The sequence below is a fragment of the Maniola hyperantus genome, chromosome 9 (genome assembly GCF_902806685.2).
Source record: "Maniola hyperantus chromosome 9, iAphHyp1.2, whole genome shotgun sequence".
Taxonomy (NCBI): Eukaryota; Metazoa; Arthropoda; class Insecta; order Lepidoptera; family Nymphalidae; genus Maniola; species Maniola hyperantus.
This window is the reverse complement of record NC_048544.1, coordinates 1907588-1923184: the sequence shown is the minus strand read 5'-3', so window position 1 is coordinate 1923184 and position 15597 is coordinate 1907588. Positions and strand designations below refer to the sequence as shown.

At 36.6% G+C, this 15597-nt stretch overlaps 1 protein-coding gene across 5 annotated transcripts in view; it reads left to right on the top strand.

The window, feature by feature from the left end:
- Positions 1–4258: 4258 nt before the first annotated feature.
- Positions 4259–15597, top strand: part of LOC117985511 (P protein-like) — a 57687-nt gene continuing 46348 nt past the window's right edge. The window contains exons 1-2 of one of the 5 annotated variants that reach the window (XM_069500995.1): positions 4259–4413; positions 9147–9510. In XM_069500995.1, coding sequence (XP_069357096.1) covers positions 9306–9510 — 205 coding nt within the window. In that variant the 5' untranslated portion in view covers positions 4259–4413; positions 9147–9305. Of the gene's footprint in view, positions 4503–9050; positions 9511–15597 lie in introns of all 5 variants that reach the window. The other 4 variants (XM_034972250.2, XM_069500993.1, XM_069500994.1 and 1 more) reach the window with 4 other exon arrangements.

Genomic DNA, 15597 nt, shown 5'->3' with positions numbered 1-15597 from the left:
ATTAAAATAGAATTAGATACAGGAAGAAAAGCTCTAGCAAATGAAAGTATCATTGCCAGGAATCTTTTTGATTGTTTATAAACCGAAAAATATTTTCAGGCGATATTCGTTGACGTACCTACATCATGTGACAACCCTGATATTAAAATAATACGGTAGAATCCGCCTAACTGGAAATTATGTACATTAACAATAAAATTTTAATTAAAATTTAATGTAATTTTCAGTTAAAAATTATTATAATTTTTAGTTAAAAATGTACCACCCTTTTATTAAAAAGCGGTACATCCCTAAAAGTACCTGGTTTTTGACTATCGCCAAAAACGTAAGAATTTTGAAAAACGTTTGTTTCTAAAAAAGTGTTAAGTAGTTAATAAAGGATGTGGTAACTAGAACACTGGCAAAAACGAAGACAGGCACCTACCTACTGAGGATTACTGATAAGATACCACAAAAAAACACGAAAAAATTTAAAATTCTTGTATCTTTTAAAAGTTCACAATAGTCACAATACATTGCAAATAAAACATCTGACTGACGCTAGAAGTACGTATATAGGTAGGCCACTTGATGTCAATGCTGCCTCGTAGGTGGGGCACTAACCCGAGTTTTGCACGTTATACATTGCGGTTTGAAAAGACTAAATCTCTTAAACTACAAGATAAAGTTAATGTTTATTGCCTTGGATTATGTTTAAGTAGCATAATAATAACGCTAAGTTTTTGCTAGCGTTCTGGTTATGTATGTAAAACCATGACCAAGGCTTTTAGTTAGTTTTTAGTTTGGCGCACATTTTTTTAAAACATCAGTTTAACCCAAAAATTACTTTTCAGGGTTATCCACTATTTAACTAAAGAACGACAGAAATAGGTACCTATCTTAAGTCATTTAACGCCGGTCTGCATTAAAACTAGCGCTCTAGAAATTACAGACAGTGGCATGCATAAGATTTGAAGGTAAGGTATGCATGCATAAAGGTAGTGGTTCGCTTCGAACTAAGACCTCGCAGTAGATATCCCATAATTACCATAAGATAATCATAATCATAATTATAGTTTTGACAATTATGTTAACAGGGCCATCTATTAACATGATTGTGAAGTCATGTTATAAATACCGCTGCCCATTAAAAATTCAATAGTTTCCTTTATAACATTTACCCAATTTTAATATTTGTTGTTCAAGTACAAGATATTATAACTGAAAATTATACACAAGTTTCAGTTTCTAATATGTAGCCGTTTTTGACATAGCGTCAAATTTAATCTCCATTTTGAAGCCCCCCATTTCGTATGAGTGCCCCCCTGAAATAGAGCTTTTTATATTTTTTATGCAATATTCGGCTGAAGGCCATCAGTTTACATATTATTATTGTTTAAATTTAAAGTAGGTAATTACGTTCAGTAATTCAGAAGTTATAAGGCTCTGACAGCTGAACGGACGGACAAGTACAATTTCACTCAAGCAGACTCAGAGACCTCACTCCGCTCGGTCCAAAATTGTTTGTCTGTCTGTATCTTCCTTACCTAGGCGTTCACGAATTTATTACATTGGAGGTGGGGTTTTCCAGTACCCCATGTAGATTTGAACGCCAAAATACATTGCTGCAGAAGGAATACCATAAATTCAGCCAATCACAACAATTATTGAGACTGCATATAATTGTATGTCTGCCAATCCGCACTGAACCAAACGGATCAAACTATGGCTTAAATCCTTCTCTTTCTGAGAGGAGACCCGTATGTGCCCGTACTTGGTAGAGGCGAAGAAACGACTGGAAGAATAACTGGAGTAATGTAAGCCGACCTTATAAAGACTATAAGTAACCGAGTACAATGAACAATTATATTATTGTTTAATATTTTAAATTTATATTTTTAAAATGCATAAGTACTTAATTGTTGAAATGTTATGTAGGTACACTAATTTATGCAACGTTTCGCTACGGCTTGCAAGAGTTCAGCAACGTGCCTTGTTTTCACACTTTATAATCGGGTCCCCATAACATGGTGAACGTGTTAATTGTTTTGTGTTAATTATTAATTTTAATTATTATAAAGCAAGTGTATTATATAGTGTCAGCAATAGTACCAATACCTGAAGGTAAAAGTGCATATTACGCGTACAGCCTGAGAAAGGACTCGCCATATTATTTGCTCTACCCATGTGACAGTTCAGCTCTCATGTCAAAAGTACGCTTTAGTGGCGAATCCTTTCTTGGATTGTACGTACCTATATAATAGGTACTAATATTATGCGTATACGAGTATTTATTTCTTATAATAAAATTGATAAAACTGTAAATGGATGATTTCTGTACGTCCATACTAAATGCGAAAGTGTGTCTTTCTGTCTATCGGTCTGCTAGCTTTTCAGGGCCCATCTGTTTAACCGATTTTTATAAAATTTGGTACAGAGAGATCTTGTATCCCTGGGAAGGAGATAGGGACGAGACAAGGTTTTTAAAAATCCCATCTCCCTTTGATCTCCCGAGATAAAAAGTACCTAGCCTATGTCCGTTCCCGGGATGTAAGCTAACTGTATACCAAATTTCATCAAAGTCGGTCAAACGGAGCACTCTTTTGCGTTGATAATATTTAGTATGACGGCCATTATGCGCTTAGATTTATTGCGTTTGAATTATTAATACCTTAGTAGTACTGTGTCCTTTAAGCATTAAAATAAAAACACTTGTTTTTTAGCACAGAAAAGGTTTAAGTATGAAATACGTTCAGCAATTTGAGCGCAGTGAAAAGATTTCATTTGTTGGGCCCATATACAGGAGTCTGAGACAAAAATCGTTGAAGAAATATTGGCTTAAAACTTTGAGGGAAGCAGAAGTTCGAAGATCTCTTCGAGGATGCTATCCGAGGATAAACTCGTAAGTATCGTTGGTAGGTACTTTATTTGTTCTATGGGTACTTAAATACTATCTAGGTATAATAGCAATGGTGAGATTCGTCATTATGACGGTAAAAATCTATTGAGTGCTTATTTGGCTTAATCCTTTTGTCCGCCCCAAAGCAGCTGTTCTAGGGAGTATACTCGGAACCGAGTGTCCATTTTAATTTCTCAAGGTCCGCACGGACGGATTTTGGAAAGTGAAATTGGGATGTCCCTACATCCCAAAAACGTACCAATTTTTCCCGAATTTCGATTTCAGGCCCTATTTTACCGTTAAATGACTGGGCTAGAGTTATCGGTATTCTCAGTATGACTTTGATTTTGCCTTCTGATTTTTTCACAGAATTCTGTGACATGGATGAAAAGACAATAGATTATTGAAAAATCCCTCCAAAAGTTATTGTTTTTTTTTAATTTATTCGGATCAACAAACAGTAGCACACAGTGCTTAGATAAAAAACAGTAATAATATAATATATTAATATTATACGTGCTACCCACTACGTCAACCAAATAATACCTATTATTAATTAATATTTACTTGATATACAATTACATGTATAAAATATAAATGTAGAATAAAATATAAATAAAGAATATATTAGTTTAACGACCATCTATCTAAATTCTAATTATTCTACAGGCTTAGTGTAAATAGTATATTATTATTTTTATGTGTCTCAAACTGTACCTAATTGTAAATCGATTTGCTCCCAAAAACGACTAACGACAGAAATACACATCCCTATTTAAGCATACGAAGATTTTGATTTTATTGTCTCACGAGGTGCGAAAATTAGAGCATTGAATGCGGGGGTAATGCCGTCTTTGCCTTAGGCGCCCCCAGACTCCGCGCTTCACCGCGATTCTAGATACAACACTCTCGCTACGCTCGGGAGTTACTCTATCATTGCTCGTTACTCTTGGGATTCGTCCCGTTCCCGAGCCCCGTGACTTAAGACATTGCATTGCGCCCACGTTGAATAATCTACTATTACTATGACGTTGAAGTGTGAAATCTATCGCTGTTAAAATGAGAAAACTCATGCCTACTAAGGGTAACGCACAACAGACGGAAACGTTTTAGTGCGGAAACCAGCCCAGAGTGAAGAAGAAGGGTACAGACTACAGTTCATTTGTATGGCATTACGATTTAGTCCAGTAGGTACAGACACTACGCATAAATCATACAAAATTGAGTCACTAAACTACTCTGCTATGCAAATTATCATATTCTGCCTATATGTATGTATCCAGTATAGCATAACTTAGATGATAACGTAATGCTGATAAAAATGCGCGCTGCCGCTGTGCTTATTTATGTTTACTACGGGCTCGACAGTCGAATTCCTGCATCGCCCCAAGCGGACGCGCGTTCTAATTATAAATTTAAAAAAAACTAGACATTTCGCGCGGGAATTTGTCTCATTTTTGTGAAGTGACCAGTATTTGTAGAAAAGTGTACTGGACAATAAAGTTAAAAGTTTGCTGTAGAGTTTCGTTTGAAAAGTTTGAAATTATATTTAGCAAAAATTTATAAATACTCCTTGGTGTTGAATATTTTACTGCGCTTATAATTTATACTGCATTTTTGCCAGGTACATGAATTAATGATGTGATGTGACTGAATTTGAATAAATTTGTCATGCTAAATGCGTAGTTTATCCAAAGAATTTTCATTTAAATGAGAAATCCTATTCTCTCAACTCTCTGTACAGGGTAAACACGATAAAGTGTTCAGTGTTGAAGTAAAGACTTCAGACTACACAACTAAGAAATGAGAGTTTTTTTATACCTAATATATAGTAAGAGAATAATATTATATTGTAAACCCTAAATCTGATTTCGATCTCCTGGTTAAAAGAACGCAATAATTTTTAAAACAAAGTAGGTACCTACCTAGGTCCTTGCTTTATTTGTCTTCTCGATGAGTTTATAAAATAGCTCTCTCATACAAATGGCATGAAAAGTTCCGATAGTGGCATGAGAAGTCCTCATTATTATCAGTAGGTGTCATAAAATATAATCGTTATCATTTCACTATCACTATAGGATACAAGTTCAAAGGCGTCTAAGACGCCTACAAACGGATCACATTGATCGCACACCGCCGCGCCGGCAGAGCCGAGCACGGCATCTCTCTTGATGAAAAACCGGGCAAGTGCGAGTCGGACTCACCACGAAGAGTTCCGTATCCGTACCATCGTACAAGATATTTAATAACACTTATGTTTTTTTTTTTTTATGAAAATATTACAAAACAACTTTAAGCTAGCCTTATGTAATTACTATAGGTACAAATCATGCCCGCGTGGAATGGTGCCAAGAATAATGGCTGCATTTCCGCGCTGGACAGCCAGGCTGATCCGTTGCGCAAAAAATGAGCCAGCCCTTCTGTCACCAGATGAGGCTATTAATCGCGGTTAAATGTCTCGTAAAAAAATTTTAGCACTAAGACTCCATGGCCCCAGGGTCTCAACGGCAAACGGAACAAAAATGTAACTCTTGATAAGAGAGGCATACTTGCGCCGCTTGCCGTTTTCAACTGTTTCTGCTGCGGCCCCGGTCTTGGTGCTTATATTGTGTTACTGAAATTTAATGACGGACATCGTCATATGTATATGATTTATTAAAGTAATTATGTTCTTGAACACATTTAAATTTTTTTCATGATGTTACCACAAATTCAGTGTTTTCGATTGCCATCTATAATGTGATTTAGTAAAGTAGGTAACTATGTTCGTGAACACATTTAATAATTTTTTTGGGATGTTTCACTGTTTTCGCTTTACTTGTGCTATAAGACCTAACTACCAAACAAGATTCTAGTTCAACAGGAAGTATCCTATAGGTTTTCTTAACAGACACGACAGCCAGACAACAAAGTGAGTTCGACTAGGTATAAGGGCTCCTTTTTACCAGACTGCAACGCAAAGAAGTGGTTTTTGAAAATTTTAAAAAAACTTGCAATATATTGAACTCCTGATCAGGTGTGGAAATTTTATATCAACAGGCATAATAATATCCATAACATGATTATTATTATTTATCTATAAAGATAATAACAGCTAATATACCATAGTAATAGGATAAAATATTAACCTATTAAAATTTATCTAGTTACCTACTTATTGATGAAAAAATAAGTCCTTAATTGATTTAATTCCACTAATATCGTATCTAATTGTTCTAATTCATATATTAATTTTATAAAGTAACAGGTGGAGTTCTCGGAAAAAGGTCACAGTACATTCCATTCACATCGTACCTAGGTACACTGTTCACAAACACCGGGTCGGGTCACGTCGGCCAAATTTCTCGGAACGTCGCGTCGTCGCGGGGCTCAAATATTCGCTAAAGTCACCATCTCCGGGGGCCTCGCCTCGTTACAACATTCATTTGGCCTGCATTCATTTCTCTTCGTAGGATATTAATTGATTTTTCTTGACATCTTTTATAAAAATACCACATAATAGCCATCACCATTATCGTCAACACCTCTATTAATAAAATATCACTTAATTCCAGTTCTGAATAAAGGCGACTAGCGCTGGCCTCGCCATTGGCATTTTGCGCCACCACGATGGTCTCTTCGTTTGACTTGGAATATTTCTTCCCCATTTTCTACCTTCATCGCTTCTCCTGAAGTCCTTAGAGCAGGGTCGCCATGTGGTGATTGGTGTTGGTGATGATGATAGAAATAAAACGTCTGATCATGTTGAGCGTAAAGCGTGTAATAATAAAGAATGCATTAATTCAATGTAACGTGCAACGTTAGCAGTTTTGGGGCAAGCTGGTGTTACACCGAGCTTACGGTTGGAGACACACCAAGCCTACACTATAATATAACTAGGTACTTAGCTTAGTGCGAACCGAAGGCAGCGCGCGGCGGTTCTAAGCATGTACCCTAACCTACATAATTTAATTATTATCTACCTTTTTTTTTTAACGCTGGGAAATGCGTTTACGCATCCCCCCTCCTGGAAGCCAGCCAGCTAACCAGCCAGCCAACCAACTGGAGGGAAGGTATGTGGGACTCGCCGGCCGAGAAGCGACCGGAATACCCACTAAAACCCAGCGGCGCACCTGCGCGTCGCCTGGCGACTGGGTCACGGGAACGCCGATACAAACCACCGCGACCCAGCCAGCGACGTCCGCCGAAGCGGACCCTCCACCTCCTCCACGCACGTCCGAGGTGCACCAACTATGTGCACCTCACCTCCCCTGGAGACGCAACGGGCGACAACGCAATCTCGCGCACGTCGCCCGCGTCTCAACCTCCGCCTCGCCCACTGTGCCTTCTGCTAGTCAGAGGGACACGCGGAGATACCTCCCCCCTGCCAGGTCATTAGTCATGGCCAACAATATCCCCGAAGAGAGATTATTAGCCATGTTATCGGGGTGCACCGGCCCGAATACTGCTCTTCCCCTCGGATGCCCGATGCATCCAAAAGGGACCAGCAGCACCCAGGCACACTGGGAGGTTACCTGGCTGGCACCCCATTATATTATCTACCTATCTTGGTCAAATAGACTTTACTTAAGTCTATTTAACCAAGGTAGGAACCTACTTGACCGTTAGAAACGTTTTATAATAATTATCTCAAGAAGTCGTTTGAAAGGTATTAATTTTATCGGAGTGGTAATTAAATAGATTACTTTCCGGATAAGTGGTCTTTGATATCTATGTATATCTAGGGTGCTTTCTAATTAGCCGCAAAATGCCGCTCGCAGGCAAATCGTAAATCCTACCCCATCTAGTACTAAACAATTTGCCTTTGGACAAATAATTAATTAGTATCTAATGAAAATAAAGCATATTTTCATGTAAGGCTTTTCGTCTAGATTTACCTAGGTTTTTTTATTGGTCGTTAAATTCTCAAAGCCTTTTCTTATTGAGATGAGCAAAAAGTCAGAAAGTCTAGTATTTCTCATCTAATGACCTACTTCGTCGTCATGACGTGAAAACGTTTCTATACCTTACGAATATTATAAGGAGGTAAAGTTTGTAGGTTTGTTTGTAGGGGGTAATCTCTGGAACTACTGAACCGATCTTGAAAATTCTTTCACTAATACCTAAGCTATATTATTCCTGAATAACATGGGATACTTAGGAAAGAGGCGTTTGTTCAACAGTAGACCGCAACTGTGCGAGTTGAATTGCACTTTATTGCGTGGAAGCAAGAGTCGCTATTTATTTAAATGTTTTTGCGCGAAGCTTCTGTAAATGTAAATACTCTCAGGGTGAGATCTATAGAGCGCACTTTTACTTTGCTCAGACTTAAGATTGAGTTAAAGCGAGACAGATTTATGTGAGAGACATATATGTATAATGACATGTGCGGTGTGCCTGATAGTAAACAGTCAACAGTGTTTAAACAGTAAGCAATTTGTCTTTACACAGACTGTTACGAGGCAAATAAAGCTATTTCAATTCTAAACATGCAATCGTAAATCTACAATCTACAGTAAACTATTAGAGAAGAACTCTGTGACCATAATATTGTGTTGTTTAGATAGTCCATTTTATTATCGTGATGCCCATGATAGTTCTATTCTAAGTAATAAAAAAGAAAAGAAAGAAAGAAAAAAGTTTAGTATTTTGTAAGTTGTGCCAGTGCCACATATCATGTTATAAGTTATAACTTATATCTAATATCTACTTACTTTAATCTTGAGAGCCGCAGCAGAAAACGGCAAGCGGCGCAAGTAGGTAGGTATATTATGCCTCTCTTATCGAGAGTTACATTTTGTTCTGTTTGCCGTGGAGACCCTGGGCCATGGAGTCTTCAAAAAAAAAATTACGAGCCATTTCACCAGAGCGGAGCAAGACCAATAATTAATCTATGATTTCCAATGATATTAGAAGAAAAGAGGATGATTTCACCATATTTATTCTAGTCTTTGAAGTATTTCTAGCCTAATCTGGTGACAGAAGGGCTGGCTCATTTTTTGCACAACGGATCAGCCTGGCTGTCCAGTGCGGAAATACAGCCATTATACCCCGTGGGCATGATTTGTATAGTAATTAGATAATGCTAGCTTTTATTGTAATATTTTCAAGTGAAATTTAAAAAAATCTTGGATGTTTCTTTAAAAAATCTTCATCATTTGACAAGGAGTATTTATATCTGACAAATACCTAGCAGAATTTTAGGCAGACAGAAGTATTTTCAAAACACTTTACAAAACAACTTTAGTGAAAATGTTTAGTAAAAAATGATTTTACGTATTTTCATAAGAGACGTAGGGGTTTACCCTAATACGTGAGGCTTTGCGTATCCAATTGAAAAGTACAAAAATATTTAATCAGCTTTTCCTTAAGAGCTTCCGAAGTTTTCAAATCCAAATGACTCTTTTAAGCTGACAAGTATTACAAACTGTATATAGTGAAATAAATAATGGCTGAATGGTTTAAACATGTTAAAAAATGGAGTGGTGTATCCAGGCAACCAGAAACCCCTGATCTGACCAGAAGTCAGTACTCTCTGGTGTCCACTGGGGAACTGACTGCCGAAGCGATTCAAGTATGGCTGAAACTGCCCAAGAAGATCAAGTATGACCCTGAGTTAGAGCCGTTCCAGAAGCGATATGAAAAGGAAATTGGTGAGTTTATCTTGTAACTAGCTTATGCTCGCGACTTCATCCGCGTGGACTACAAAAATTTCAAACCCCTATTTCACCCCCTTAGTAGAGGTTGAATTTTCAAAAATCCTTTCTTAGCGGATGCCTACGTCATAATAGCTATCTGCATGCCAAATTTAGCCTGATCTGTCCAGTAGTTTGAGCTGGGCGCTGAAAGATCAGTCAGTCAGTCAGTCCTTTTCCTATATACTATATTTAGATTTATTTTCTCCTGGTACTTCATCATCATCATCATCAACCGATAGACGTCCACAGCTGGACTGTATGGGTCTCTTGTAGACTTCCACACGCCACGGTCTTGTGCCGCCTGAATCCAGCGGCTCCCTGCGACTCGTATGATGTCGTCCGTCCACCTAGTGGGGGGGTCTTCCAACACTGCGTCTTCCTGGTACCTACTTATTACGATCTTATTATGAAGCTTGAGCTGTCCGTCCGTCTTAGATCTGTCTGCCAGTAGGCGGACAGGTAGACTGATGGACATTGTTATGAATATACATAGTCTGTGTCAATCTAGATACAAGAGGTCCGTGTCATTAGTCTTTGTTAGAAAAAGTCATCTTGTGATTTGTGATTATTATAAATTATATATTTTCTATAGACTTGATTCAGGCTATTTTATTGTGATATTATTTATACTAAAGTATTATAAATTATACAGACATATCTCATAAACCATAATAGGTAGAGTTGAAATTTTACAAGTCTGTCATTTCTATTGCCGCTATAACAACAAATAATGAAAAACCAAGCTGTACTTTACTCTCTCTGAAATCAGATAGTTATATACTTAAGTACTTACTTACTTTTTTAGGGTTCCGTACCTCAAAAGAAAAACGGAACCCTTATAGGATCACTTTGTTGTCTGTCTGTCTGTCTGTCGGTCTGTCAAGAAACCTACAGGGTACTTCCCGTAGACCTAGAATCATGAAATTTGGCAGGTAGGTAGGTCTTATAGCAGACATTCGGGGAAAAATCTGAAACTGCGAATTTGTGGTTATATCACACAAAAAAATTAAGTTGTGATCATGAACTAATAATTAGTATTTTCTATTTTCGAAGTAAAATAACTATAATATCAAGTGGGGTATCATATGAAAGGTCTTCACCTGTGCACTCTAAAACAGATTTTTATTTATTTTTATGCATCATAGTTTTTGGATTATCGTGCAAAATGTCGAAAAAATACGACTGTAGTACGGAACCCTCGTTGCGCGAGCCTGACTCGCACTTGGCCGGTTTTTATTTTAATAGTTGGCAACCCTTCCCCTTAATTCGCACCTGTCTGCCCTTGAGTAGATTCAGCACGTCATGTAGGAAGACCATCTCCAATTTATGAAAAAGCGGACACAGCTAGTTAAATACATTTAGTCACTAAAATGGAAACCAAGGCTCATAATAATTATAATTATTCTATACTTAATTTACCATACCTAAGTAAATCGTAATGCCCCATCAATGACTTTTATCTCTATAATTATTATACTTATGTAATATAAATCTCAATTAAATGACCCTGACTGAGAAAACATCCAATTATTCTGAAACACTTGAATCGATTTTCATCAAGCATAGCTAACAACCACATCGATTAAACAGGCTTACGAATAAAAGAAACCGCATTCAAATCAGCCCTTGTGTTTGAGCTCTACGATGCCACAGACAGATACACAGATACACGCGTTATAAACTTATAACGCCGTATATATTTCCGCCGGGGATAAAAGAGATAGAAAATCTTTTTAGTCCTAATAACTAAGTACAAAATTTTTAGTGTCCTGGGATTTCAGAACGCCTCTTAATCCTATTCTAACGTGACCTTATAATGCCCAAAAAAAAACACGCTATTTTAAAACATCAATAACAAAAAACCGGCCAAGTGCGAGTCAGACTCGCGCACTGAGGTTCACGGTTTTCAGATTTTCAACCTCATGTCTGCTAGTGCTATAAGACCTACCTTCCTGCCAAATTTCATGATTCTAGGTCAACGGGAAGTAGGTACCCTATAGGTTTCTTGACAGACAGACAGACAACAAAGTGACAGACGAGTGAGAGACAGACAACAAATCCTATTAGGGTTCCGTTTTTCGTTTTGAGGTACGGAACCCTAAAATTATGTCAGCCAATGGCCTTTGTCTAGTGAATAACAATTACATTTTTCCTTATAGAGTAAAACTAAAAACTTGAATAAATAAAGGTTATAAGTTTTAGGGTTCCGAAGGGTGCCAATAGGATCCTATTACTAAGCCTCCGCTGTCCGTCCATCCGTCCGTCTGTCTGTCAGCGGGCTGTATCTCGTGAACCGTAATAGGTAGAGGTATTTTTATTGCCGCTAAACAACACAGATCTAAAAATCTAGCTAGGATAGCCGGTTCTCAATGATATTAGAAGAAAAAGCCGGTTCTTGATCTTGTAAGTTACAAGCACGTAAATTGGTCAAGATCAAATCCATGTATGTGTGTAACAAGATAATCTAAATATATAAAAGGAAAAGGTGACTGACTGACTGACTGATTGGCTGACTGACTGACTGACTGACTGACTGATTGATCTATCATCGCACAGCTCAAACTTCTGGACGGATCAGGCTGAAATTTGGCATGTAGGTAGCTATTATGACGTAGGCAGCCGATAAGAAAGGATTTTTGAAAATTCAACCCCTAAGGGGGTGAAATAGGGATTTTAAATTTGTGTAATACACGCGGATGAAGTCGCGAGCATAAACTAGTTGGAAATAAACGTTTTATTTATTTAAAAAAAATAAAAAAATACTTAATAAAAATATCAAAATGGCTGCCATGAAAAGAGTGTTATTTCTTGTACAATGGTACGGAACCCTTCGTGTGCGAGTCTGACTCGCAGTTGGGCGATTTTTATGCTCGCTTCGGCTTGCGAATCACGGCGCGAAATTCACGAAAGCCCTTGATGTCGTCTGTCGTTTTCCAGCGCTGAGCTTTCTTGTACCAGCGCACTGTGGGACAAAACGGTGTGTAGCGTCTCAAAAATCCGTAACTTTTTTATTATTTGAAATAAACTGATGATTTTTTTTACATATAATCTTTAATATATAAGCTTTAATATTTTAACCTTTTCAAGGTAAATATTTTTTACTAAACATAATAAAAAAATATGAAGTAAAATAAATAAGCTTTTTTATGACATTTTGCGAATATAAATACGTATAATATTTAAAAGAAAATTAAATAAGAGTTTTTATGACATTTCGCAAATATATTGTACGAAATTTCAGCCATTTAAAAGATTTAGGCGTTAATTTTTTTTCCCTTAAAAATTACAAATACTGAAACTGACAATTTGCTAACAATTTTATCATAATTAGATGCAGGATGGTTATAAAACGTTCTTAGTTACTTCAAAGAGCTCTTTTGAAATAGTTTCAAATTGTTTCTTTGACTGGATATCTTATAAGATTAGAAGTTTATGTATATAAGAGCATGGAAAACGTTTTCATTTGTCATTGACCTAAAGCACTTTCGTGCGTGGTTAGTTTTTTTTGTACTTACTTCTTGATTACTGGGCATCAGCAGCTGACTACAAGTATCAGATAAGCAAAAATAAAGCAAAGTGCCTTATTATATTATTATTTTCTTCATGTACCTAGCTACTTATTAAAATTTTGTTAACTGAAGAGCTATGTTTTATCCACATAATAATAACTGAGCAGTTTTGTATATTCGCCAAACTTTTTTGGATCGGCAGGCCTACATAATGCCAAGGCCTGTAGAATTACATAGAGCCTTTATTAAATCTTTGTCAACTCCTCTAATTTCTAAAATGCAATGATAATTCGTAAACAAATCGATGAGGTGTAAATTGATGGTATTTTGTACAGTAGGTATGACCCGAAACTCAAGGAATTTTAGTAAATTAGCCCCTACAAGCGAACTGATAACAGTTTTGCACCCAAAAATCATTTTTTCATTGTAACTATTATAATTAAATCCATAATAATGAACCTGGTCAGCACTAATAACATTATTTATCAACCAACATAAAATTTCATCAAAAAGCAAATATTCAGGAATTTGATAATATTTTTACTTGGATTAAAATGAGAAAGGCTTGAAATAATCCAGTAAAATATATTTGAACTGAAAACTCTAATAAAACTCAAAAAGAAGTAAGATATTGATTTTTTTCAAAATTCATCATTTTTACCACTCGATGCATAAATGTGTTTTATTTGAAAGGGGGCAAATTCGGGCAAGATTTTTTTCTTGCCTTATATAATGGGGAAAATATTGAATTCAATGACATAAATATCTCCACATAGGGAAACGTAGGTAACTGTCAAAAGTCAATTTAAAGTTTCAAATAGAGATATTTTTTAAGTTCTATAAAAATATTTTGTAACTCACTGTACAAGAATTTTAGAATTTTCGTTTTAATTTTTTTTAAAGCAGGATGAATTACCTCTTCAACCATATACAACACATATACCTTTATTTTAAAACCAGCCCAGAATCGACATCGTAAATCTTGGTTCGCTACATTACGAAAATTACATAAATTCGACTCACCACTTCAAGTTCAAGTTTTGAATGTAAATAATGGATATTTGTATATAATTTTTACATTAACAAGTGCTTATAGTCTTCTATTAATGATATCTTAAAAAAAAACTATTGTAATCATAGTTATACAAAATGCATTTTTGAGACGATATTGTCGGTTTCGTCCCATAGTGGGGCGATTGTCTAAAACCTGCATCAATCATTATTACAATCTCAATTGTTCTGATTGGCTGAATTTGTGCGATTCTTGTTGCAACAATGAGCAACAATGCATTGTGGCCAATAGTGAGCGAGCATTAACCAATCAGAGATGATTGCGATCGTGACATTGTAGCTGTCAAACAACCGCGGTAGGGCCACATGTCTCCATTTCTCATTTGATCACGTAGAAAAACTCCGAGCATAGATAGCTCTCTCCATCGCCGGCTGAGTACCTACTCTGAGTATTCTTATCAAGCCCATCATCATCACGATCAACCTATCGCCGGCGCCGGCTCACTACAGATTCGGGTCTCCTCTCAGAGTGAGAAGGGTTTGGCCGTTTGGCCACGCTGGCCTTTTGCGGATTGGTAGACTTCACACTCCTTTGAGAACATTATGGAGAACTCTCAAGCATGCAGGTTTCCTCACGATGTTTCCCTTCACCGTTAAAGCAAGTGATATTTAATTACTTAAAACGTACATAACTCCGAAAAGTTAGAGGTGCGTGCCCGGGATCGAACCCCCGACCTCCGATTAAAACACAGACCTAACCGCTAGGCTATCAAGGCCACAGATAGCGACAAAGTTTCGGACATTATTTTCGGTAGCAACTCAGAAATTCGGCTAATTTGTATTTCTACAGTCTCGCGATAAATATATTCAATGTTGTATGTAAACAGACAAGTTAATATTTAGAATAGAATAGAATAGAATAGAAATCATTTTATTGGTTGATCCAACACACTATAAACACAAACACAAATATTTACAAAAAAACATTCCTTAAAATCTAATTCAAACAAAATATAGGTACCTAGTGTCTAAAATGTGTCGTGCCAACGAAAATTAATTACAATAACAATTTGACCGCAATACGTAATCGAGCCTTGAGCCTATGTATCATGAGACTTATGACTTTAGGTAAGTATCATAATTTACTTAAATCTTACTTAAGACTTAAATCAAAATAAACCTTGCCTTATGATAAAATAACCTCATGAGCTAGCGCGTGCCAGACATTCGTTATTTTATAAAATCAGAAAGTTTCTCTGCGTATTGTCCCCAACACTGATCAAAAGAAAAAAAGTCAAATGATTTATTTAAAATAGGTAACATAGTTACTCTTATTGATAGTCGGCGCGTTTAGTTTTGAGTTTACGTTGTTAATTATCACCACTTTATCATCTTACAAATCTAATGGTCTGAGAAGAGCTCACAACAAACTCAGCCGAGTATTCTCTTTTTACTATCATCACTTTACACAATCACTTAAACTTTACTACTACTACACTGTTAAGCTTAATCCCTCAGAATA